This window comes from Schistocerca americana, chromosome 7, assembly GCF_021461395.2.
Source record: "Schistocerca americana isolate TAMUIC-IGC-003095 chromosome 7, iqSchAmer2.1, whole genome shotgun sequence".
In the NCBI taxonomy this organism is placed as follows: Eukaryota; Metazoa; Arthropoda; class Insecta; order Orthoptera; family Acrididae; genus Schistocerca; species Schistocerca americana.
Window position 1 is genome coordinate 322,218,778 of NC_060125.1, and position 25,991 is coordinate 322,244,768.

Sequence of the window (25,991 nt, forward strand, 5' to 3'; positions counted from 1 at the left end):
GCCTTACCACTATAGAACACTACCTTTCCCAGTGCCCGATAGATACCAAAACTACAATGCCTTCCTAATCAACAAGACCAACTACACCCTTACCCACAATTACTTCTCCTTTGAAGGCACTACCTACACACAAATTGTGGGTACAGCTATAGGCACCTGCATGGCACCATCCTAAGCTAACCTATTCATGGGCCATCAAGAGGAATCCTTCCTAAACAAGCAGAATCCCAAACCCCTCACCTAGTTCAGATTTACTGATGACATCTTCCTGATTTGAATCAAGGATGAGGGCACACTATCCACATTCCTAAAGAACCTCAACACTTTCTCCCCCATTCACTTTATCTAGTCCTATTCAATCCAACAAGCCACCTTCCTTGATGTTGACCTCCACCTCAAAGATAGGTACATCAGTACCTCCATCCATTTCGCAAAGTATCAGCCATCAGCAATACCATGATTTTGACAGCTGCCACCCATTCCATACCAAGAAGTCCCTTCCATACAGCCTAGTCACACGTGGCTGTCACATCTCTCATGACGAGTAGTCTTTCTTGAAATATGAGGATCTCACTGAGGTCTTCACAGACTGTAATTATCCTCCCAACCTTGTACAAAAAGAGATCTTCTCTGCCCTATCTCTCCAGTCACCCACCATCTCTCCAAGTCTCACCACCCAGCCAAAGAGAAGTATTCCCCTCGTGACTCAGTACCACCCAGGACTGGAGCAACTGAATCACATTCTCCATCAGTGTCACAACTATTTCTCGTCATGCCCTTAAATAAGGAATATCCTACTCACTGTCCCCCCTCCCTGTTGTATTCCATCATCCACTGAACCTAGATAATATCCTCATCCATACCTACTGAACCACTGCTCCCAACCCCTTGCTCACTGCTCATATCCCTGTAATAGACCTAAATGCAAGACCTGTCCCATACATCCTCCCACAGCCACCTACTCCAGTCCAGTCATAAGCATCACCTATCCCTCAAAGGAAGGGCTATCTGTGAAACCAGTCATACAATCTACAAGCTAATCTGCACCCACTGTGCTGCATTCTATGTGAGCATGACAAACAACAAGCTGTCTGTTGGTGTGAATCCCCACTGACAAACAAGAAACAGCTGGACTATCTCACTTCTGAGTACACAGCCCAAAACAACATTCATCATTTCAATGACTGCTTCATAGCCTGTGCCATCTGGTTCCTTCCCAACACCAGCTTCTCTGAACAACACAGGTGGGAAATCTCTCTGCAATACATCCTACGTTCCCATTACCCCCCTGGCTCAACCTTCGTTCATCATTGTTCTTACCCTTCTCCATTCCCAGTCCAGTGTTACACAGCCCTCTATTCCACCAGTGCACCCACAGTCTTCTTAGTTCTCTCCTTTTCTGCTACCACCCCCCCCCCCACCCCCACCTCACTCTCCATCTAACTTCTGGACGCACCTAGCTGTTCTATCCTCTCTCCACTTCGTCCCTGTACATTTCCACAAGCAGCACTTTACTGTCCCCCATCCCTACCCTGCTATCCCTCCCCCTCCCTGACTCAAGCTCCTCCTTACCGCCACCACCCGGTTGCTTCTCTGGTGTCTGCAGTCTGGCTTAAATAGCTGGAGATTGAGGTCATGTGTGTGAGAGTTGTGTTTGCATGAGTGTGTGTGTGTTGTCTGTTTTCAACAAAGACCTTTTTGGCCAAACACTCACTTTCTGGCAGTCTTTTCATTGTACCTATCTGCAACCCAGCACCTCCGCTGTGCGATGAGTAACAACTGTTCTTTTCGGAACACTGTTAGTGTAAAAATGCAATTTAGTGTTTCGAAACTTTGGAACTCTTTAAGGGTCTCTATTTAAAACACCAGCTAAAATAATTCTTTTACTGCCTACACAACAATCAATTATTTTTCAATGTTTTGAAAAAAATCAAGAACTTTACTACTAGAGGATCTGTACAGATTTATTACAATCAAGGGCACTTTAATTACAGCTAGCTTTATTGTTGATACTTCAAATGATATTTCTACACAAAGTTATGTGGCGAAGTTGAGTTTGAGAACTGTAGATTGTCTTTGCGCAACGTAAGGCAACCCTACACCCTCCCCCACTTCTATGTTCAGCTCAAATGAAATGTAAAATGAAAAAGAGTTTGAAAAGATGGCTTAGGTGCTATTCATAATGAACATTTTTTAGAAAACACATTCTGTTTCTGATGTGTTGGCAGAATAGCCAACACCGTGTTGCTAGAGGAGGCTGAAATGCACGCGTTTAAGCTCACGCAGACTGGCGTGAGGTCTGGAACAATTAAAGGAGTTGAGTCTACTAAATAAAGTACAGAGTTGCTTGAATACTTAACTTTAATCCATAAGTGGAGAACATCGCTCTTGTTGATACATGAATTATAATCTCAATATAAACTGGTAATGGCGCCTTGCTAGGTCATAGCAAATGACGTAGCTGAAGGCTATGCTAACTATCGTCTCGGCAAATGAGAGCGTATTTTGTCAGTATAGCATCGCTAGCAAAGTCTGCTGTACAACTGGGGCGAGTGCTAGGAAGTCTCTCTAGACCTGCCGTGTGGCGGCGCTCGGTCTGCAATCACTGACAGTGGCGACACGCGGGTCCGACGTATATTAATGGACCGCGGCCGATTTAAAGGCTACCACCTAGCAAGTGTGGTGTCTGGCGGTGACACCACAGTTTCCACTAACACCGAATATTTCTGACGACTTTCCAACAAGATCACTCTCTACCATGACACTCTGATATTATGGGCGTTGGTGCTGAAGACCAATTGTTCTGAATGGTTTTATTTGAATTTGTGTGCTCCATTTACATTCAGAGATATTTCTTCATCACAGGAGATCCTATGAGACTATTGGTCACCTTCAGTAGAGCCCATTATAACTAAGCAAATTTAATACAACTGAAGTTGCTGTCTAACTGTTGTTTCACATCAACAGTCATCATCTTTGCTGTCATACAAGACAACTTGGAGTTTTGGAAGAAAGATTTTTTTAGTAGCCTTGCCAGGTGTACAAATCGATGATACACACAGATCAATGCATGTAACACTGCCTACATTAGGTGAGAGCATCTGTGGCGAGAACACTGCTGATAATGCAGACTGGTACGTGAGCTTCTGTAGTGGGCAAATGTAAGGGTTACCAGCTGTGGACTAACACTCAGATGCTATTATGTGATTTTGTCTCCACTAGTGCTGCTGCTTACCTGAACTGATTTCGACTAGTGTTGCATAGTGCCCTGGCTTCTCAATGTGGGGTTCTCACCACTGTCAGCCTCAATAGAACTTTGCTTAGTAGCATACATACAATATGCCTGTCTAGTGAATTAGTAGTGTCTGGACTTATATCTATTCCAGTCATGAACTATTGCATATTATTTTCTATACGGAATTGGGGCTATTACTGATTACCATCAATAGCTGTTGTTTGGTTCTGTGGACTAACAGGCAACTTTTAACCTGTTGTTATAGAAGTTTGTGTTCAATAAATGTTGTTGTCTTAAAGACAGGATTATAACAAATTTATAGAATACTTGTACTCTGATTAAGCCAAGATCCCCTTTCCTGTGATGGAACATTTCACTGTCATTTTAAAAAAAGGTTGCTTAATCATGTCGAAAGTTTACAGTAAAACGAGCTGACAAGCTCTTGCTTGTGGCACCCTAGGTTTGCCAAGTCTGAGAAAGTTCTCTGAGAAGCTGATCATATGGCTCTACCCAAAAATCAGGTTTAGTTAAGAGACTTTTACATATAGTGTCATATAGGTATGCATCCCCCACCCTTCCCCCTTGTTCAAATACAAAGTCAATAAGGAATGTAATAGATGATAATAGTACTCCTCATGACATACTGTGTGGATGGTTGCAGAGTATACAAATAAATTTAAAGAACTCATGATTCAGCTGTAAGCTCTGCAGACTACTGTTTTGCTAATATTATTAGATTTTTTGTAGTTTTTTGTAGTTATGGGCGAATACTAATCCTGTTGTGGAGTACTCACTCCTGGTCAACTAGCCAGGCTGACAACAAAAATTTCTTAATCGTTGAACAACTCTTGTTGAAGCATTCAAATGATTTTGTACCGCACTGCTTTTGACACTGTGTTCCATTTATGACATATTTCTATAAGTCTGAGGTACCACCTCTCAAAATCCTTTTGAAATGGTGTCATTATGTACACAACAAATTTCACCAAGATAGATCATTACATAACCTCAATAGCAGATAAAGCAAGTGGACACATCAATTCATTAGTAGCATACTGGGAAAATGTAATCACTTTACAGAGGAGATAGCTCACAAAACACCCATGGGATCCATCCTAGAAAGTGTGGGACTGACATCAAATAGGACTTGCCTAGGATATTTAACATAGATAAAGAAGGGCAGTGTGACTAGTTCACTTTTGTTTGAATCATGTGAATGCATCACGGAAATACTGAGAGGCCTGTACTGATAGCCACTTGGAGATAGATGCCAACAATCTCACAAAAGCTAGTTTCAGAGTGAAGCTTTGAGTCGAATCATGAGGTACTTGGATGTCCACATGGTAACAGCAGTGCCCTTGAAAGCAGGAGTCTTATGGCATACACATTCAGTCTACTTGCTTCAGAGGGAGAGGTGTAGGGTGATCATTAACAGCAAGCACACAAATGTGCAGAGTGCAGATAGAGAAAAATATATTCTCAACGGCAGGCTGTTCTCTGCCCTGCCAAGCACCTGTGGACGGAAGAGGCAAAATTCCTGGTGCGCACATAGAACAAAACGTGAATGGGTGTAATAGGGCTGCCTAGTCCATAGAGTAATGGCAATTACTTGTGAATTGGAGCAAACACATAGCATTAGTCACTTGCCAGAAAAAAGGTAAATCACAAGAGCCATGGAACATATGTGCTTTGCATTTTGAATATTAATAAAAAAAAGATGTTAAATTACAAGAAAAAAGGAAATAAAGATGCAAACTGGCAGTGAAACACGACTGTACATCATCCAGCTAACTGGCAGCAGATCTTTTTCATTCCTCAATAAACTTTTTGTTTCACTCATACTTTGATAACATGAGCTGTAAAGGTACTTCTGCCCATGCACAGAAAGATATTTCACCTAAAAGCAAAAATTCTTTTGAGACAGAATTTTCCTATTACATATTTTCAGCGGAAAAAGCACTGATCACATTTAATAGAAACGTTACTCTGCATTTCTCCTTAACAGTTTTGGAGTGAATAATATAAACAGTGGGTGTCTCCGAGAGTCATCAGCTATATTTTTCCTGGCGTTTCAGCAGATACACTATGTGATCAAAAGTATACAGACACCTGGCTGAAAATGACTTACAAGTTCGAGGTGCACCTCCATCAGTAATGTTGGAATTCAATATAGTGTTGCCCTATCCTTAGCCTTGATGACAGCTTCCACTCTGGCAGGCATACGTTCAATCAGGTGCTGGAATGTTTCATGGGGAATGGCAGCCCATTCATCATGGAGTGTTGCATTGAGAAGAGGTATCGATGTTGGTTGGTGAGGCCTGGAATGACATTGCCATTCCAAAACATCCCAAAGGTGTTCTATAGGATTCAGATCAGCACTCTGTACAGGTCAGTCCATTACAGGGATGTTATTGTGTAACCACTCCGCCACAGGCCGTGCATTATGAACAGGTGTTCAATCGCGTTGAAAGATGTAGTTGCCATCCCAGAATTGCTCTTCAACAGTGGGAAACAAGAAGGTGCTTAAAACATCAATGTAGGCCTGTGCTGTGATAGTGCCACACACAACAACTAGGGGTGCAAGCCCCTTCCATGAAAAACCATACCCAAACCCTGCCATCAGATCGCCACATTGTGTACCATGATTTGTCATTCCACACAACATTTTTCCACTGTTCAATCGTCCAATGTTTACACTCCTTACACCAAGCTAGGTGTCGTATGGCATTTACCGGCGTGATGTGTGGCTTATGAACAGCCGCTCGACCATGAAATCCAAGTTTTTTTGCCTCCCGTCAAACTGTCATAGTACTTGCAGTGGATCCTGATGCAGTTTGGAATTCCTGTGTGATGATCTGGATAGATATCTGCCTATTACACATTACGACCCTCTTCAACTGTCGGTGGTCTCTACCAGTCAACAGACGAGGTCAACCTGTATGCTTTTGTGCTGTACATGTCCCTTCACGTTTCCACTGCACTATCACATTGGAAACAGTGGACCTAGGGATGTTTACGAATGTACAGATATGTGACACAAGTGACACCCAATCACCTGACCACGTTCAAAGTCCGTGAGATCTACGGGGTGCCCCATTCTGCTCTCTCACGATGTCTAATGACTAATAAGGTTGCTTATATGAAGCACCTGGCAGTAGGTGGCAGCACAATACACATAATATGAAAAACTTATGTTTTTAGGGGTGTCTGGATACTTTTTATCACATAGTGTATTTGCAACTTTATTTTTATGATGTTTAGGAGGCATCCAAAACAAATACAGCACATTGTGTGCTTCACATGACATCCAATGCTGGCAGGAAAAGTCCATTTATTTCTTTTTACAAGTAAGATACTTTCCAAAGGGAAATCTAATGTGTCCAGTCAAAACAGTGGTCCAAAATTAGTCCAGTGTAATACTTAGTTGAATGGTATATCCTCTAGCATTTGTCGCACCTGTAAATATTTGTTTGCCAATATTCTTCGTCCAACATACTCACTTGCATCCCACACAGTATTATCTGTCTGCCATAACATAAACTAATTTGGGAGAACTCTGTTGAATGGGCAGATTCAGTTCCATTATAAAAGTTGTTTGTAACTAGAAACTGAAGATATAACACCACTAAAATCAATTGGCTTTCGCCCAACAAAATGTTTAAAGAAATAATAATAAACCAGCAGAAAAATGCTCCAGTTTGAGCACAAAAAAGGGGAATATGCTCATCTTTAAACGACTGTGACAAAAAAGTGGGGAAACAGCTGCCTCAATCCTCATTCTGTCTTCCTCACCAAAAATCTTGGCATGCAAAGTTATTTGCCTCTTTTAACACAGAACATTCTAAGGCCTTTTACCCAGTCTATCTTTGTAGTTAAGCCTTCATACTCACCAAATCCCACTCAATTCTACTATCTATATACATCTCTCTCCCACCATCATCTTTTTCTCCCACACATTTACAGTACATATCACTGTCATGGTTTTCTCGCTCACTTACACTGTATCCTTTTGTCTTTCTTTTCCACTGACACTTTCTCCATACCTCAGCAGCTCAAAAATTCTGGGGGATCCACTTTGCTCTGTTATACTCCCACTGCTTCTATCTCCATCCACCTCTCTTTCCCTTTTATTGCCACTATATCTCACTGACAACCAATATCTCCCCTCTCTTTGGCTCGCTATTACCTTCATCCATCTCTCTTTCACTGCCACATTTTCTCTCCCACAATCAATTTCTCCTCTTTCTTTCTCTCCCACTGGCATTGTCTCCTATCTCTTTCATCGTCACTGTCTCTTTGCTACTCTCCTTCCACACAAAAAAGTGTGTGCCAAAATGTTTGGTGAGGAAGGCATCATGAACATTGAAACTGTTGGTTCCACAATTTTCTGTCAAAGTCTCTTGAAGAAGAGCATGTTACCCTTTTATGCTCCAACAGGGACATTTTTCCACTGGTTCGCTTCTTTTCCCTGTTGCATATGTAAAAAAACTCCTTAGTCCAGTCACGTTTTGATGGCTTATTTATATACTTCGACACATTTACATACTTTGACACGTATAAACAACAAATATGTATGCATAATACAAGGTTAACACAAAATCATTGGCTTTACATTTTTTCTGGAAACTATGATTATCAACTGCAATTCATCAAAAATGTCCTCTTTGCAATTTCTACCTTAAATGAGTAAAATTTTATTAGAAATATTTTACTGTATTTGCATTTTGCAAGTTTTACATAATTTTTGGCAGTCATGTTAAGTTTTTTCAGGCATGTCAGGACCCATTTTAGCCTATTTTTAGTCACTACAGCACCACTTTGGGCTTGAAGCGCTAGTTATAACGAGACATCACATCATAACAGGCAAAGAAATGTTGACGAAGAACGTACTTTAATAACCTCGGAAGCCTTGCAATGACTCCAGAAACATAGCCATGTGTTCATGACAGCAGTTAAATCCACATTTGTGCCTCAAAAGTTTCAAAGTTCCCCAAGAATATCACCTTAAGAATGTGTGGTAAAAATTTTGATGATCTACCATGAACAGAAATTACAGAAGTGGCCATCCCCACAGTTGGTACTTTTTGTACCTAAAAATCATGGTTTTTCAGGATTTTTCTCAGGAACCATCCATGAACAAATGGTGCTTTCATAATCCATCTAAGACCTCCCTAGACTACAGCTAATGCAACAGTGTCAACCAATTTGCTCCATTTTCATGGGCTGGAGGATGTGTACAGTGTTTAAATTTTGACTCTATACTGCAAGATAGGTACAGCATGCCCATTCTTTTGATGAATATACAGACAGTTGCTTGGCCGAGGGTTATCTGAAACACTTGATCCCTTATCTCTGTGATCAATAGGACCCGAAATACAACCCCCTGAAAGATTGCAATAACATGCATGGCTTTCTGGAACATACTGATTTTATTATTATTATTATTATTATTATTATTATTAGGTCCATGCAACAGTGCATATAATAATAATAATAAACCATATATCAATAGTGAAAACCGATTAGGCCAACAACAGCACCAAACATTATGCAATACCTAAAAATTATTGAGTGCCTCCTTGGTTAAAACAACTACTTGTTTCCTCTGTATTTAAAGTTGCCTTAATGTTGTCTTTTTGAAGTTTATTAAAAACAAAAATAAAGTGTCTTTCTCTGCCCTGATAACTATCAAATATCGGTTTTCACACCTAAGAGGAAAATATTTTTCCGTATATTCTTAGGGCTTAAACTGAAATCAATAGTCATCACAAATATTCTCATCTCAATTAATTTCACTAAAATGTTGCACTGGTAACAGATCATAACCATTTTGCAAGTAGGAATCAAGAAATAATATAACGACAGCCATTAAAATTGCAACACCATGAAGGATAATAATTAACAAAATTTTGCTTATTGTGCATGTAAAGTATTATAGGAAGATTACACAGTTAATTTTGTAGGGAATTTGGGCATATACAGGGAACAAAATTTCGTACATAAAGGTTTCACCTCTGATAGCAGCAACACATTTTACTCAGCTGGGAATCGAGTCTGAGTTTGGATGACAGACACTGACATGCCATTGCCTGCTAGTTCTACTTATACCAGATTTCAGTAATCACAGTGGCTGAAGACTGGTAGTGTGCCACTCTTGTGGCATCTCACGATGTTTCCAATTGGGGGGGGGGGGGGGGGTCTAGTGAATTTTATGCCATGGTAATAGTTGACCCATCTCAGTATCTAAGTAGGTCCAGGCAGCATGGGAAACATGCAGTCTTAGATTATCTTGTTGAAAGGTAACATCATGGAGACATCAAAGACAGGGTACAGCCACTGGCATAAATACATCAAATATTTAATAAATGTTTGCAGGAGGCTCCAACAAATTTTGAAATGTGCTTGGATTGTCAGTTATGTCTTGTTTTCAAAATATGGGGCAGAAATGGATGGGCTGACTTATTGTGCAGTGAAGGAGAAGCAGTTACATTAGACTAAGCATGAAACTGTCTATATTTAATATATGAGTGAAGAGAAATAGTGACTGTGCTTACTAAATCAGGAACCGGAACAGCCAAATACCATATTTAACTGGGCTAACAAATTCCACTTCAGACCTCACCATGTAAACACAACAGCGAAAGACAGTTTCCAAAATTTGGTTTCACCTTTCTGAAGATGTGTTTCATGTAAACATAGTCTTTAGGTGACTGTGATTCTCTGTTCCAGCATGTCCCCAATTTATTTATCACTATACAGACTTGGAAAAATTAATAATGCCATACAATGTTTATAGTAGTGTCACTGTGAGTCTTCCAAGATCTGGGGGCAGAACTTGGTGAGTGACATCATAAAAAAATGCACAGATGGATACAATTGCTTGCTGTCAGTGGAATCAGAGACAGCATCCTCCAATGGAGTCCATAGCGTGACCCACAGGAAGATAACAAACATGGCAGTAACAAGATGACAATACAGTTCACGGTGACACCTGCTAGTGGCATTTCTAAATGATGCACCCTCAGCGGAGATGTGGGTGGTAAATGACGCATTGTGCACAGTCGACATAAACACCGTCAATATAGCATAAACCAGAAGTGACTGTGTTATGTAGCCGATGGTGTCCATTTCATAATGTCAACTGCTGGGCCCATATCACTACAACAAATAAAATCTGGCAATACTGATTCTCCTCAGAGATTTCAGAGCTGGTATGTCCATCACAATGCTGTATGCAGAACCAGGCATCATCTGGAAAGACAATGTGGTGCCACTCCTGCATTCAGTGTTGTCACTGAGCACACCACTGTCAGAATGCCTCTCTCCCTGTTGCCACATCAAGGGCAGCTGCAACAATGGTCACCATGGTGACAGTCTGCAGTGTCTCAGATATCCTCAAACTGTCCGTGTGGATACTTGTCTTGCTGCAAAAAAAGTCATTTTCCTGACTCAAGGTACATACCAAGACTGTTTGATTTTGCATGGCCAAGTGAATATGTCTGTCCTCTCAGTTGCTTGTCACATGGAACCTCTGAGGTTCTGCATTGCAATCTGTATGATTCTCCCAAAACTATCAGTTCCATATTGAAATGACAGTAGAGGGATGGTTATCAAAAGCAGTAGCAATACCACAGAATGGTAATAGGCCATGATCCTGCTGCTACCAAGTTCCAGAAAGTACAGGTAGATGTCTCTCCTCCTTACAAGAGGCATAATGCGAATTTCTCAGAGACAACCAAAATTCAATTCTGGATATGAAACCTGCTGTGTAATCTTTCACTATATACAAAATGCAGATAGTGCTACTTTTGTCTGTTTCATGAGAATGCACTGAAATATTAATCATTTGTATATCCAAGGATGTAGTACATTTCACACATATTTGGTGTTTGTTGCAGGCTGCCTTCAAAGTGTTGCAGTTTTAATTAATTGCCAGCTGTGTGGTTGACAATACAAGTGTGACTAACCTCCTCACAGACATGCATGTTAGACTGCTCATGCACAGAACGAATATGCTCCTGCAGTGACTTGTAAACCGCATACAACTTTCCACAATGATGACAGACAAAGGTACGATCATCAGTATGATCAGTGTGCACAGTGCTATGTCTTTCCAGTTCAGCTTTAGTATATGTACGATAATCACAGTTAGCACATGAAAAATCACGTTCACCACGATGCCTTTTCATGTGGATCTCTGAAACAAAATATCATATATTCATTGGAATACCACTGTATCCTCTTTGATAACTATGATACTTTACACAAGCTGTTTGGAATAGTGAATATGGCATGCTGAACAGAATTTAGGCCATATATGTATACTCACGAGTAAATGAATTAGACATACATACATATTAGCATGCAGCACCTCTTCTGGAACTTGGATTTATTGCTAAACAGTATTTGATCCTATTGTTCCATTTGTTTCCATACAAACCGTTAATATTGAAAGTCTCAATGAACCTGTCAAAGCTTATGTATTTTTAAGACTAAACAGAAGGGATAAGTTTTGTGAGATTCTATGATATGATGAGTAATGGTCAGTTATGGTTTGAAATCAGTAAGGGCTTGATAAAGGATGATACTATTCCCTTTCCATGTAGCTATCCAGGACTGAAGAACCTTGATACATACTTCTACCATCAGTTTCACACAGTTCTCAATATTGTTGGGTATTCTAAAGAGAGAAATACATGGTGATTATGCAGAACAAATAAATAAAATATATGCTAATGAATAATATGGTGCCAAATCAAACAGTGGATAGATAGTAGAATTTTAGACCAGGAGGGAGTCTCAATGAGGTTACGAACTTGGGTAGCTTTTTAAGAAACAATAGAGTATATATCATAAGTTAGCAGGCAGTTCCTATACATGCAGTCTAACTTGACACACTGCACTGGGTCTGCTGACAGTTGATGGAACAGACAGAAACCCTTATAATCTCTCCCAACTTTTCATGGTGTATTCAGAATTGTTTAATAATGTTGTCTCTTTTTATGCCTCCTACTGGTTCAAAACATTATGCAATGTCTCTTCTGGATAAAATCATTCTGCAATAATTTGGGTGCACCAACATAACTTTTACAGTAAAACCCACAACTGAAATTTAAGCAGTATCTTGCTAGCAGAATACTTATCAAAGCAAATCCTAATGTGAGCACAAGCACATCAAAAAATGTGAAAGCACAGTAACTGAACCAACAACAGATATACATTGATGAGCCAATACATTATGACCATGTGCTTAATAACATGTTGGTTCATGTTTGGAACGCATTCAGCACAGCTTTGATTCAATAAATCCCAGGTGGGTTTCTAGAAGTATGTGGCATCAGATGTTTACGCAAAGGTCAAGCAATTCCTGTAAATTACAAGCTGGTGTGTGTTTCGTTGGGTTCATATAAGGTGAATTTGTTGGGCAGGATATCAACACGAGTTCACTCTCAAGTTCCTCAAACCACTGTAGTATGATTCTGGCCTTGTGACATGGGTAGTTATCCTGCTAGAAGACATCATCACAATCACGGAAGCCATCACAAGTGAAGGAACGCCTGTAGTTCATAAAAGGCACACCTGTAGTTCATAATAATTTTCACATACTTCACAGCTGTCATAATGCCTTCGATTATTACCACAGTGCCATGCAAGCACAGGTGAATGTCTCCTGTAGCATAAGGTGATGCTGAATGGTGCATAGTGGTCAGGTAGATACAGCAAGTAATTATAACACATAAGTTGAGACAGTAGTATGCTGTCTGGAATAAAGGAAGGAAGGAAGGTTTGGTTTAATGTCGCGTCAACATGAAGGTCATTAGAGATGGAGCACAAGCTCCGATTGTGTCAAAGATAGGGAAGGAAATTGGCCATGCCTTTTGAAACAAACCACCTCAGCATTTGCCTGGAGCAATTTAGAGAAATCACAGAAAAACTAAATGTGGAAGGCTGGACATGGGTTTGAACCATCATCCTCCCACATGCAGGTCCAGCATGCTAACCACTGCACCATGTTGCTCGGTTGGTTGATTGGTTGGCTGATTTGGAGGAGGGAACCACAGAGCAAGGTCATTGGTCCCAGCAGATTAGGAAATCGACCATGCCGTTTCAAAGAAACCATCCCAGCATTTGCCTGAAGCGATTTAGGGAAATCACGGAAAACCTAAAATCAAGATGGGCGGATGTGGGTTTGAATAGTCGACCTCTCAAGTACGATTCCAGTGTGCTAACTACCGCATCACCTCACTCAGTACCTCGCTCGGTTGCTATCTGGAGATAGTAAACACAAGAACTGCTGTTGTTGAGGATATGAACAAAAATGGACCTGGATGTTCATTGGCATAACAGAATCAGTCAGACTGCATAGAATAAATGGTGGCCAGCTTCACATATTGTCCTACACTGCTGCTTGCTGTGCAGCAAAGAAAACAGTGCAACATACTCATTGCCAGAAAACACACAAGAAAGGGGAGGAGCTGCAAATAGCCACTTACAAGAACTTTGGTCTGTGATGACAGCCTCAGTTATGGGAGACATGGCTTCAATTTTGCTGCTAGCATTCTCTACTGCACTTCAGAGAAGATGCAACCACTAGCATTTCAATACTGTCCTCTGTAAAAGTACCTGCACCTGGTTTGCTGTTCACATGCCATACCATAACCCAAATTAATAGTGAAAAGACCTGCTAATTTCTACCCTGTTTTATTCAAAAAATATTTTCTTTTACTTGAAACTAGAGAGCAGTTAAATTAAAGCTTTATCCAGATGAAAACAATCACCATCATTAGATTATCGAACATTTTCACAGCTACCCTCACCACAAAATTCCAAAAATATTAAGTAATAGAGGCCACTATTTTTATGTTATCAAAGAAATACAATGTTAAGACATGGCAGATTTGTGAATGACTCCGGAGTCATGTTTCAAGTTTTTCCCAGGCCTCAGTAGAGTAGCACAGTATTCCACCAACATGTGATGTGCGTTCTGCAAGAGCAGGTTATCTATGGGCAAGAAAAGCAGCTGTTTTAACCAGTGGACAACAGACATTTTGTTTTTGTCTGAGTTAATTTTAAAGAAATATAGGCAATGTATATAACACAAGTTGTACAGTTAAGTACTCTCCTGTTCTTGATTCAACAGTTACTCATAAGATCAAATCAAATTATTCTTAAACATTTATCATAAAGAAAGCAAGAAAGGCTTGTAGAGGTACCATTATTGGGAATAAATGACTTCAGTGCTATATGTTCAATGCTCTAGCACTCTGAGGTCATCTTGTGTGTGGAAAAAAAAAGGTATGAACTGAGCTCGTGTAACTCCAGCTCTATTATGTGGTTATACAAAAGGCATAATATCCTATGGTCACATCTTCTAAACATGTTAAAACATTCGAAAAGACAGAGTATAGGAGTATACAAAATGCGAATAATGTCATGACATCTGATCATATTACGAGGGTAATCCCAAAAGTAAGGTCTCCTATTTTTTTTATAAGTACATAGACCTGTTTATTTCTACAATTGTTTACACCAGTTTACAGCTTGAACATTTAGCTATTTTTCAACATAATCACCATTTCTGTCGTTGCATTTTTGTAGACGCTGTAGCAGTTTCTGTATGCCCATGTCATACCGGCTCGCTGCCATGCTGTTCAGAAGGTTATGAACCTCTTCTTTCATCTCGTCGGTGGAGTTGAATCACTTTCTGTCCAAATGTTGTTTTAACTTAGGGAACAGGTGATAGTCACTGGGTGCCAAGTCAGGACTATAGGGTAGGTGGATGATTATGTTCCACTGAAACTGTTGCAGGAGAGCAACAGTTTGCCGAGCGATGTGCGGGCGAGCATTGTCATGGAGAATGTGTATGACCTTGCTCAACATTCCTCTTCTCCGGTTCTGAATTGCCCATTTGAGTTTTTTCAGAGTCTCACAGTAACTGTCAGCATTAATTGTGGTACCAGCAATTCAGCTCTGACGACAAGGTGAAAGAAGAGGTTCATAACTTTCTGAACAGCATGGCGGCGAGCTGGTATGACATGGGCATACAAACACTGCCACAGCGTCTACAAAAATGCATTGACAGAAATGGTGATTACATCAAAAAATAGTTAATGTTCAAGCTGTAAACTGGTGTAAACCATTGTAGAAATAAACAGGTCTATGTACTTATAAAAAAAATAGGGGACCTTACTTTTGGGATTACCCTCATACAAACATATCATCACGAAACCTCCAAATTATAATGATCTTTAATGCTGCTGAATCCAGAACTTCCTCAAACCATTTTATGCAAAAATACAACTGTGGATTTTCATTATCAGGGGCTGAAGGAACTGAAGACCAAAATTATGTTGAAAAAAGAATAATATCAATATCTGAGATAGAAAACGAGAGCCTAATTACCAAATGTGAAAAATAGGAACAACTGGATACAGAACATTTCTAATGTTCCTAAATGTACTTACAAAAAAATAGGGGACCTTACTTTTGGGATTACCCTCATACAAACATATCATCATGAAATCTCCAAATTATAATGATCTTTAATGCTGCTGAATCCAGAACTTCCTCAAACCATTTTATGCAAAAATACAACTGTGTATTTTCATTTTCAGGGGCTGAAGGAACTGAAGACCAAAATTATGTTGAAAAAAGAATAATATCAATATCTGAGATAGAAAAAGAGAGCCTAATTACCAAATGTGAAAAATAGGAACAACTGGATACAGAACATTTCTAATGTTCCTAAATGTACTTACAAAAAAATAGGGGACCTTACTTTTGGGATTACCCTCATACAAACATATCATCATGAAATCTCCAAATTATAATGATCTTTAATGCTGCTGAATCCAGAACTTCCTCAAACCATTTTATGCAAAAATACAACTGTGGATTTTCATTTTCAGGGGCTGAAGGAACTGAAGACCAAAATTATGTTGAAAAAAGAATAATATCAATATCTGAGATAGAAAAAGAGAGCCTAATTACCAAATGTGAAAAATAGGAACAACTGGGTACAGAACATTTCTAATGTTCCTAAATGTACTTACAAAAAAATAGGGGACCTTACTTTTGGGATTACCCTCATACAAACATATCATCATGAAATCTCCAAATTATAATGATCTTTAATGCTGCTGAATCCAGAACTTCCTCAAACCATTTTATGCAAAAATACAACTGTGGATTTTCATTTTCAGGGGCTGAAGGAACTGAAGACCAAAATTATGTTGAAAAAAGAATAATATCAATATCTGAGATAGAAAAAGAGAGCCTAATTACCAAATGTGAAAAATAGGAACAACTGGGTACAGAACATTTCTAATGTTCCTAAATTAGGAGCAATGGAATATTCAAGTGTTAGTTCTGGGAAGGACCATTTCTTGTATTTTTGGACGTTCATGCTGTTCTTATTTTCACCCAGAGGTGGAAAGATCTGCCACTGGCAAAAGTCAGCAGTGACCGGGGTATAAACGATTTCAAAAGCAATATTTGCGGTGGCTCCTTACTGGACAAGGTGTACAATAGTTTCAAAGACCATCATTTGGCTCAAGGCATCCAGTCAGTTCTTGAGAACAAAAAATTTTATGTACATTTTGATAAAGAAAAAAGTGGGTGGAGAAGTCAGTTTAATAGTCGGCCTCAGGAAAGAGTACTGGGACCAACTTTATTTAATTTTTACACATATTTGCAAACAAAACTCAGAAATATGAAGTATTTCCTTTACACAGATTATTTTGTTCTTGTTCCACAAGGCAAAAATTATGAACCCGTCAAAGGGCAATCAATACAGGTCCTGTCTACCATGTCAATGTATTACAAACTGGAGCAACTGAATTACATTCCACTAGGATTTCAACTACCTCTCATTGTGCACTGAAATGAGAAATGTCCCACCCACTGTTCTTTCCACCCCTCCCATAGTGGTATTCCGCTGTCCACCAAACCTAACAATACACTCTTCCATCCCTTCACAACCCCTGCTCCCAATCCCTTACCTCATGGCTCATGTCCCTGTAATAGACCTAGATCCAAGACCTATCCCATACATCCTCCCATCACAACCTACTACAGTATGGTCACAAACAACACCCATCCCATCAAAGGCAGGGCTATCTACAAAATCAGTCATGTGATCTACAAACTAAGCTGCAACCACTATGCTGCATTCTATGTAGGCATGACAACCAACAAGCTGTCTGTCTGTATGAACGGCCACCAACAAACTGTGGCCAGGAAACAAGTGGACCAACCTATTGCTGAGCATTCTGCCCAACATGACATCCTTCATTTCTATGACTGCTTCACAGCCTGTGCCTTACAGATCCTTCCCACCAACGCCAGTTTTCTGAACTGTGCAGGTGGGAACTCTCCCTGCAATATATCCTACATTCTCGTAACCTTCCTAGTCATTGTGCTCACACATCTAGCCCCTCCCCTGTCTCCATTCCACTACCCTGTTCCCATTCCAGCACTACACAGCTCTCTTTTCCACCATGCATTCAATCTCTCCTTTTCCACAACCCCCATCCCCCTCTGCCCCACCCTTTGTCTAACCTAACCTCTCTCCATCTCGTACCTGCATGCTCCCAGCAGCACTTCACCATCACCCACCTTTACCCTGCTATCCCTCTCTCTCCCTGCCCCAGCCTCCTCCTGAACCCCATTCAGTTACCTCTGCCATCATGCACTACAGATGTTGCTCATAGTCTGGCTGCAACTGCCAGAAGCTATGGTCGTGTGTGTGTGTGTGTGTGTGTGTGTGTGTGTGTGTGTGTGTGTGTGTGTGTGTTTTGTGTTTGCATGAATCAACAGGTTCCCAAACGGACTAGCAAACTTGGAAGACCCACAGCAGACAACAAACAGGTGTTGCACCAGTAAAGGCAAACTTATCAATACGGGGTCTACAAGATGATACAGACATTTTCTGCAAATTTGTTGAGGTGCAGGATATGGCACACACATAAGATTGTCCTAACAGTTCTTGTAAGTGCACCCCAGAATATCTATAGCTGAGTAACAATCCAGCAATTCACATCACCCAATACTGAGCTGAAACTTTTGCAAGAGACGACAAAGATTAGAGACTATGACTGCAAACTCACCAAGATATAAAAATGTAAAAAGTAAAGTAAGGATAAATGGATATATAAGGAAGTAAAATAAGGTTGACATCAATCCAAAGTTTTGTTTGAACATTACAACACTTTACTAAGAGTGGCGCCATTGGAGGTGATAAGCCGTTGCCTTCCTCCAACCACTGACATGACTTAACCAGTCTGTTATAAGGAGCCCAGGTTTTAATGCTGACTCTGAATGGTAGCACATCTAGGCTTTTCTCATGTTTACAAATTGTCTCCAAAGATGAAAAAAGTGTAAAGTAACAGAAAAAAAATCCTAGAACCAACTGGGAATTGAGTCTCAAATCATTGGATTTGTCGTCTATCATCATAACCACTTCGCTTCTGATCAGAGATCAGAAATGGATAAAAAGACTTATAGATAGAAACTGAGAAAAAGAAAAAAAGGAAATAGGAACAATACAAGAGGAAACAGTTTTGTGTTATTATTCTTTTTTTTCCCCCATTTTTTCCCTCTTGCTTTTGTCTTTTTATGTATCTCTGTTACAATTAAAACCTGTACTTTTGAAGCAATTTTATATGTCATGTTCCATGTTTGGATTACTAGTAGTGCACTGTTACTACTCTTGGGTTTGTAAGTCAATTGTAAGTCATCTAACCATTGTTGTTGTTGTTGTTGTTGTTGTTGTTGTTGTTGTTGTCTTCAGTCCTGAGACTGGTTTGATGCAGCTCTCCATGCTACCCTATGTTGTGCAAGCTTCTTCATCTCCCAGTACTTACTGCAACCTACATCCTTCTGAATCTGTTTAGTGTATTCATCTCTTGGTCTCCCTCTATGATTTTTACCATCCACACTGCCCTCCAATGCTAAATTTGTGATCCTTTGATGCCTCAGAACATGTCCTACCAACCGGTCCCTTCTTGTCAAGTTGTGCCACAAATTTCTCTTCTCCTGTTCTCCCCTATTATATTCAATACCTCCTCATTAGTAATGTGGTCTACCCATCTTATCTTCAGCATTCTTCTGTAGCACCACATTTCGAAAGCTTCTATTCTCTTCTTGTCCAAACTATTTATCGTCCATGTTCCACTTCCATACATGGCTACACTCCATACAAATACTTTCAGAAACGACTTCCTGACACTTAAATCTATACTCGATGTTAACAAATCTCTCTTCTTCAGAAACACTTTCCTTGCCATTGCCAGTCTACATTTTGTATCCTCTCTACTTCGACCCTCATCAGTTATTTTGCTCCCCAAATAGCTAAACTCCTTTACTACTTTAAATGTCTCATTTCCTAATCTAATTCCCTCAGCATCACCCAACTTAATTCAACTACATTTCATTACCCTCGTTTTGCTTTTGTTGATGTTCATCTTATATCCTCCTTTCAAGACACTGTCCATTCCGTTCAACTGCTCTTTCAAGTCCTTTGCTGTCTCTGACAGAATTACAATGTCATCGGCAAACCTCAAAGTTTTTATTTCTTCTCCATGGATTTTAATACCTACTCCGAATTTTTCTTTTGTTTCCTTTACTGCTTGCTCAATATACAGATTTAATAACATCGGGGAGAGGCTACAACCCTGTCTCATTCCCTTCCCAACCACTGCTTCCCTTTCATGCCCCTCGACTCTTATAACTGCCATCTGGTTTCTGTATAAATTGTATAGCCTTTCGCTCCCTATATTTTACCCGTCACCTTTAGAATTTGAAAGTTAGTCTATTTTTTTAAGTTCCCAATTCTCCTAGTGAAGGAACTGTTTTGAAAGCCTAATAGTTAAGAAAAGTTTTAAAGTTGTGTACATCAATCTTGCTCCAATTACTTTTCTAGCAGTCTTAAAAAAAAAAAAACAGTGTTGCCAAATGGGAATTGTATCAGATAATAAGAAAATCTAAAAATAAAGTTATGTTTATCTAAATTACTTACTCAATGTCTGGGCCTTTGGAAAAAAATGTCCACACTGCTTGCATATGTACATTCCATGAGATATATGCTCCTCTTTCAAATGATTTCTCAAATCGATTCTGTCATTACACTCTTTATAACAAATAGAACACTGGACATTAGCTCCTTTTATCACCACATTTTCTGCCTCATTATCTTTCCCATCACCTCGGCTGCACACTGTAACTAAAACTGCAACCATTACAACTGATTTGCTTGTGGAACACATTGTCCAGGGTGTCCCACATACAACTGGTACATCTCATGTATTAGTTAATCATCTCTAGTCGAATTGCTTGTGGAGTGGCAACACTGTCTCAAAAATTAGCTACACTGCATTTTATTGGAAAGCAGAGTGCAGCTGCGAGTCGTGTATCAGTTATTGTGAGAAGCTCGTATCATTGAGTTTTACAGAAATGGTGCAGTTTGCATTAGTACAGCAAACTGATATCTTGGAATGTTACACAAAGACAGGAATGTAAACAATGTTTCAAGCAAAGTGTCCTGGTAGGAAACTCCACATGACCAGCACTATTCAAGATCTGTGCAAGAAATGGATGGCTGCAGGATCCATCAAAACTGTGCAGAGGAATAGGTGACCAACATTGAGGACCTCTGAAACTATGGACAGAATTTGCATGCATAATACAAGAAGTCCCCACAAATCAGTAAAATTATTCGCAGCAGGTAGGTGTACCTCATACAATGTGTCATCATGTACTAAAATACATGAAATTAACAGCCTATCATGTGTAGTGCAAGAGTTAAAAGTTAGGATCAGGAAAAAGAGTGTTCATTATAGTAACTGGTTGTTAACATCAATCACTAACAGTTATTTGGATCGCTTGCTTTAATTCATGTCGTATGTGGCCAGGTTTCATTTGTCAGAATTGCAGGTACTGGGTGCAGGACAACCCTCATATCCTGCATGAAGAATTTCTCCACTCAGACAAGATGGGTGCATCGTCCAGCATGTGCATTATTGAGCCCATATTCTTCAATTCTACCTCGAAGAGAGGCAGCAGATATCTAGAGATCTTTGACTCTTTCTTTGCACAACTAACAGATACAGAAAAGCTGTATGCAGTATTCCAACTAGATGGAGCAATCACTCACACATCCAACCAAGACACACTCTACATCACCAACTCGTTCCCTGAAGAGAGACTTGTCAACAGAGGCCTCTGCCCCCCAAGGTCCCCAGACTCCCAGACTTAATATTGTGTGGTTTTTATTTATGGGGCAGACAAAAAAGCAATGAGTATGCTGACAATCCTTGCACAAAAAACAATCTTAAACAGAATATTACAGCAGAAATTAATGTCATCATGCCTGCAAAATTACAGTATGCTGTTGGTAACGTCATCACACCACGTCAGCGATGCCTGGATGTCCATGGCCACCACTTCCAGCATTTCTTATAAACAGTAACTACATGTTTTTTTAAAATGTTACTATTATCTATTCTTTTTTAGTTAGTTCATTGTTCCTTGAATATCAGGTGCCAGGCATACCAGTTTTACATGGGAAACCCTGTATAACTTTTCTCTTATGAAGTTCTCAACATAAACATTTAAGGCTTGGTCAATATGCAACATACTTATGACAGCTAGTTATTGGCATTTTCCATGATGTGGGACAAAGCAGTTTTATAATAACATTATACTTTCTCAGCAAAATATACAGCAATATGCTAACCATTTACAGGACTGCCTTAAGCTACTTTTCTTTTATGTACACTTATTTATGCCTACCTACACTCAGTTTTTCTCATTTATTCACACAGTTTTCTGTCAATTCCATCATGAAGGAGAGCCTTCAGGGATGTGAAATGAGTCAAGTTACACATTAACAGGCAGAAGTAACCACTGCTGGTTACTTCTGCAGAGTATATACAATGTCCCAGAGGTGAATGGTCAATATTCAGGAACAAGAGAGGAATGATCATTCGATCATTTGAAGCTAAAAAAATTTAGTAAACATGTGCTCTAAAACGCATACCTGCACTTTTCCATATTTGATAGAGTGAAACAATTTTTTTTTTTTTACTCCAAGCTCTTTGCTTTCCATATTCTGAGACGCGGTGGAATGGACCAAAACAAAAAAACTAAAAAATTCCAGTAAACCTAGGCTCTAAAGTGCATACCTTAAGAGAGATAACCAATTTAGAGTCCCTGTTTAATAGATTTTTCTACTTTAAATGATCATTTCTGTCATATCCCTGAATACTGGCAATTCCTTCTGAGACACCTTGTATTAACAACAAATTATGACTATTGCTAGTCTACTCAAATTGTTTATGTACGGTAATTACTTTTAAATAACTTTATATATGTGTGTTAGAAGAAAAACTCCTACTTCAAAAAAATCCACTGCTCTTCCTCCTACAGTACCCAACTGCTGTTACTATCTAATACTTCAAATAAAGCATTATAAGTTTACACATGGTTTTTTTAACATTTTTTCATAACAAAACTGAGTCACAGATTCCAAAACATCTATGCATAGAAAATGGCTGAAATTTTTATGATTTATTCCTAAGAACCCACTCTCGAACAACTTTGAAAATTTTCTTCATATCTAGATCCATTTCTGAGGTACAGTGGTTCAAAGTTACCCTACTTGTGCACATTAAATACATACACAGAATTCAATGTGAAGTGAAAATATAGTTTATAAAGTGATGTAGCATGGATAAATACACTACAAATTATCTTGTTATCATCTGAAGGGTTCTCGGAGCCCCATGTTGTAGTACTGAAACATGTGCATGTAAAATCCAGTATCATAAATAGACAATGATCAAACACTAGATGAAACACTGGCACCATATGCTTGTGCACATAATACGACTACAGTAACTGAACTTGTTATGGCCATAGGCAGAGAGATTTGTGTGCCATGCACAATGACTTCGAGTCACGGATCTGGAGAGGAAGATAAAACAGAAGGAGGAGGATGTGAGTACAGGATCTACATCTACATCTACATCCATACTCCGCAAGCCACCTGACGGTGTGTGGTGGAGGGTACCCTGAGTACCTCTATCGGTTCTCCCTTCTATTCCAGTCTCGTATTGTTCATGGAAAGAAGGATTATCGGTATGCTTCTGTGCGGGCTCTAATCTCTCTGATTTTATCCTCATGGTCTCTTCGCGAGATATACGTAGGAGGAGCAATATACTGTTTGACTCTTCGGTGAAGGTATGTTCTCGAAACTTTAACAAAAGCCCGTACCGAGTACTGAGCGTCTCTCCTGCAGAGTCTTCCACCGGAGTTTATCTATCATCTCCGTAACGCTTTCGCGATTACTAAATGATCCTGTAACAAAGCACGCTGCTCTCCGTTGGATCTTCTCTATCTCTTCTATCAATCCTATCTGGTACGGATCCCACGCTGCTGAGCAGTATTCAAGCAGTGGGCGAACAAGCGTACTGTAACCTACTTCCTTTGTTTTTGGATTGCATTTCCTCAGAATTCTTCCAATGAATCTCAGTCTGGCATCTGCTTTACCGACAATCAACTTTATATGATCATTCCATTTTGAATCACTCCTAATGCGTACTCCTAGATAATTTATGGAATTAACTGCTTCCAGTTGCTGACCCACTATTTTGTAGCTAAATGATAAGGGAACTATCTTTCTATGTATTCGCAGCACATTACACTTGTCTACATTGAGATTCAATTGCCATTCCCTGCACCATGCGTCAATTCGCTGCAGATCCTCCTGCATTTCAGTACAATTTTCCATTGTTACAACCTCTCGATACACCACAGCATCATCTGCAAAAAGCTTCAGTGAACTTCCGATGTCATCCACAAGGTCATTTATGTCTATTGTGAATAGCAACGGTCCTATGACACTCCCCTGCGGCACACCTGAAATCACTCTTACTTCGGAAGACTTCTCTCCATTGAGAATGACATGCTGCGTTCTGTTACCTAGGAACTCTTCAATCCAATCACACAAGTGGTCTGATAGTCCATATGCTCCTACTTTGTTCATTAAACAACTGTGGGGAACTGTATCGAACACGTTGCGGAAGTCAAGAAACACGGCATCTACCTGGGAACCCGTGTCTATGGGTGAAGTTAAAATCCCTAGCCAGGGGTTGAGGTAGGTGTGGGGCAATGGCTAGAGGATATTGAGGCCAGGAGAATTACAGGGCTGAAGAATTTGTTGCAAGGACAATTCTCATCTAAGGAAGTTAGAAAATGATTGATTGGAGGAAGGATACAGATGGCAAGGGTTGAGAAGCAACAACTGCTAAGGAAGTTAGAAAATGATTGTGATTGGAGGAAGGATACAGATGGCAAGGGTTGAGAAGCAACAACTGAAATCAAGGATGTTGTGCTGAGCAGTATGTTACACCAATGGATGGTCAGCGGGTAGATGATAAACTGCTTTCTCAGGTGGTGCTGTCTCTGATGGCACAGGATACGCTAGTGATGGGACTGGAGCAGGATGTGCTAGGTGTGTGCATTAACACAGGTCTTGCACCATAGTTGCATGATCCACATGGCTGAAGGTTTGGAGAGGTATGGTGTAAGGATGCGCTAGGATATTTCATAGGTTGGGCAGCTGGTGGGAGAGATGGGAAAGACTGCGAGCAGGAGGTTCCTCATTTTTGGACTTTATAATAAGTGGTCAAAACCCTCACATAGGATGTGGTGTAGTTGTTCCATTCCAGAATTATTTTGGGTGATGAGGGGAAGTATTCTTTTGCAGTCTACATCTACATCCATACTCCGCAAGCCACCTGACGGTGTGTGGTGGAGGGTACTTTGAGTACCTTTATCAGTTCTCCCTTCTATTCCAGTCTCGTATTGTTCGTGGAAAGAAAGATTGTTGGTATGCCTCTGTGTGGGCTCTAATCTCTCTGATTTTATCCTCATAGTCTCTTCGCGAGATATACGTAGGAGGGAGCAATATACTGCTTGACTCCTCGGTGAAGGTATGTCCTCGAAACTTCAACAAAAACCCGTCTTGAGCTACTGAGCGTCTCTCCTGCAGAGTCTTCCACTGGAGTTTATTTATCATTTCCGTAACGCATTTGCGATTACTAAATGATCCTGTAACGAAGTGCCCTGCTCTCTGTTGGATCTTCTCTCTCTCTTCTGTCGACCCTATCTGGTACGGATCCCACAGCAGTGAGCAGTATTCAAGCAGTGGGCGAACAAGTGTACTGTAACCTACTTCCTTTGTTTTCGGATTGCATTTCCTTAGGATTCTTCCAATGAATCTCAGTCCGGCATCTGCTTTACTGACAATCAACTTTATACGATCATTCCATTTTAAATCACTCCTAATGGCTACTCCCAGATAACTTATGGAATTAACTGTTTCCAGTTGCTGACCTGCTATATTGTAGCTAAATGATAAAGGATCTTTCTTTCTAATTGAGATTCAATTGCCATTCCCTGCATCATGCGTCAATTTGTCGCAGATCCTCCTGCATTTCAGAACAATTTTCCATTGTTACAACCTCTCGATATGCCACAGCATCATCCGCAAAAAGCCTCAGCAAACTTCTGATGTTATCCACAAGGTCATTTATGTATATTGTGAACATCAACGGTCCTACGACACTCCCCTGTGGCACACCTAAAACCACTCTTACTTCGGAAGACTTCTCTCCACTGAGAATGACATGCTGTGTTCTGTTATTTAGGAACTCTTCAATCCAATCACACAATTGGTCTGACAGTCCATATTCTC

At 40.0% G+C, this 25,991-nt stretch overlaps 1 protein-coding gene across 4 annotated transcripts in view; it reads right to left on the reverse strand.

Annotated features, from left to right (window-relative positions):
• The window catches only part of LOC124622147 (zinc finger protein 761-like), a 164,406-nt gene that overhangs the window by 57,745 nt on the left and 80,670 nt on the right, over positions 1 to 25,991 (reverse strand). For 2 of the 4 annotated variants that reach the window (XM_047147781.1, XM_047147783.1), the window contains 2 exons: positions 20,253 to 20,462; positions 11,203 to 11,432 (listed from right to left, as the gene is read on the reverse strand). In XM_047147781.1, coding sequence (XP_047003737.1) covers positions 11,203 to 11,432; positions 20,253 to 20,462 — 440 coding nt within the window. The remainder of the gene's footprint in view (positions 1 to 11,202; positions 11,433 to 20,252; positions 20,463 to 25,991) is intronic. The other 2 variants (XM_047147782.1, XM_047147784.1) reach the window with 2 other exon arrangements.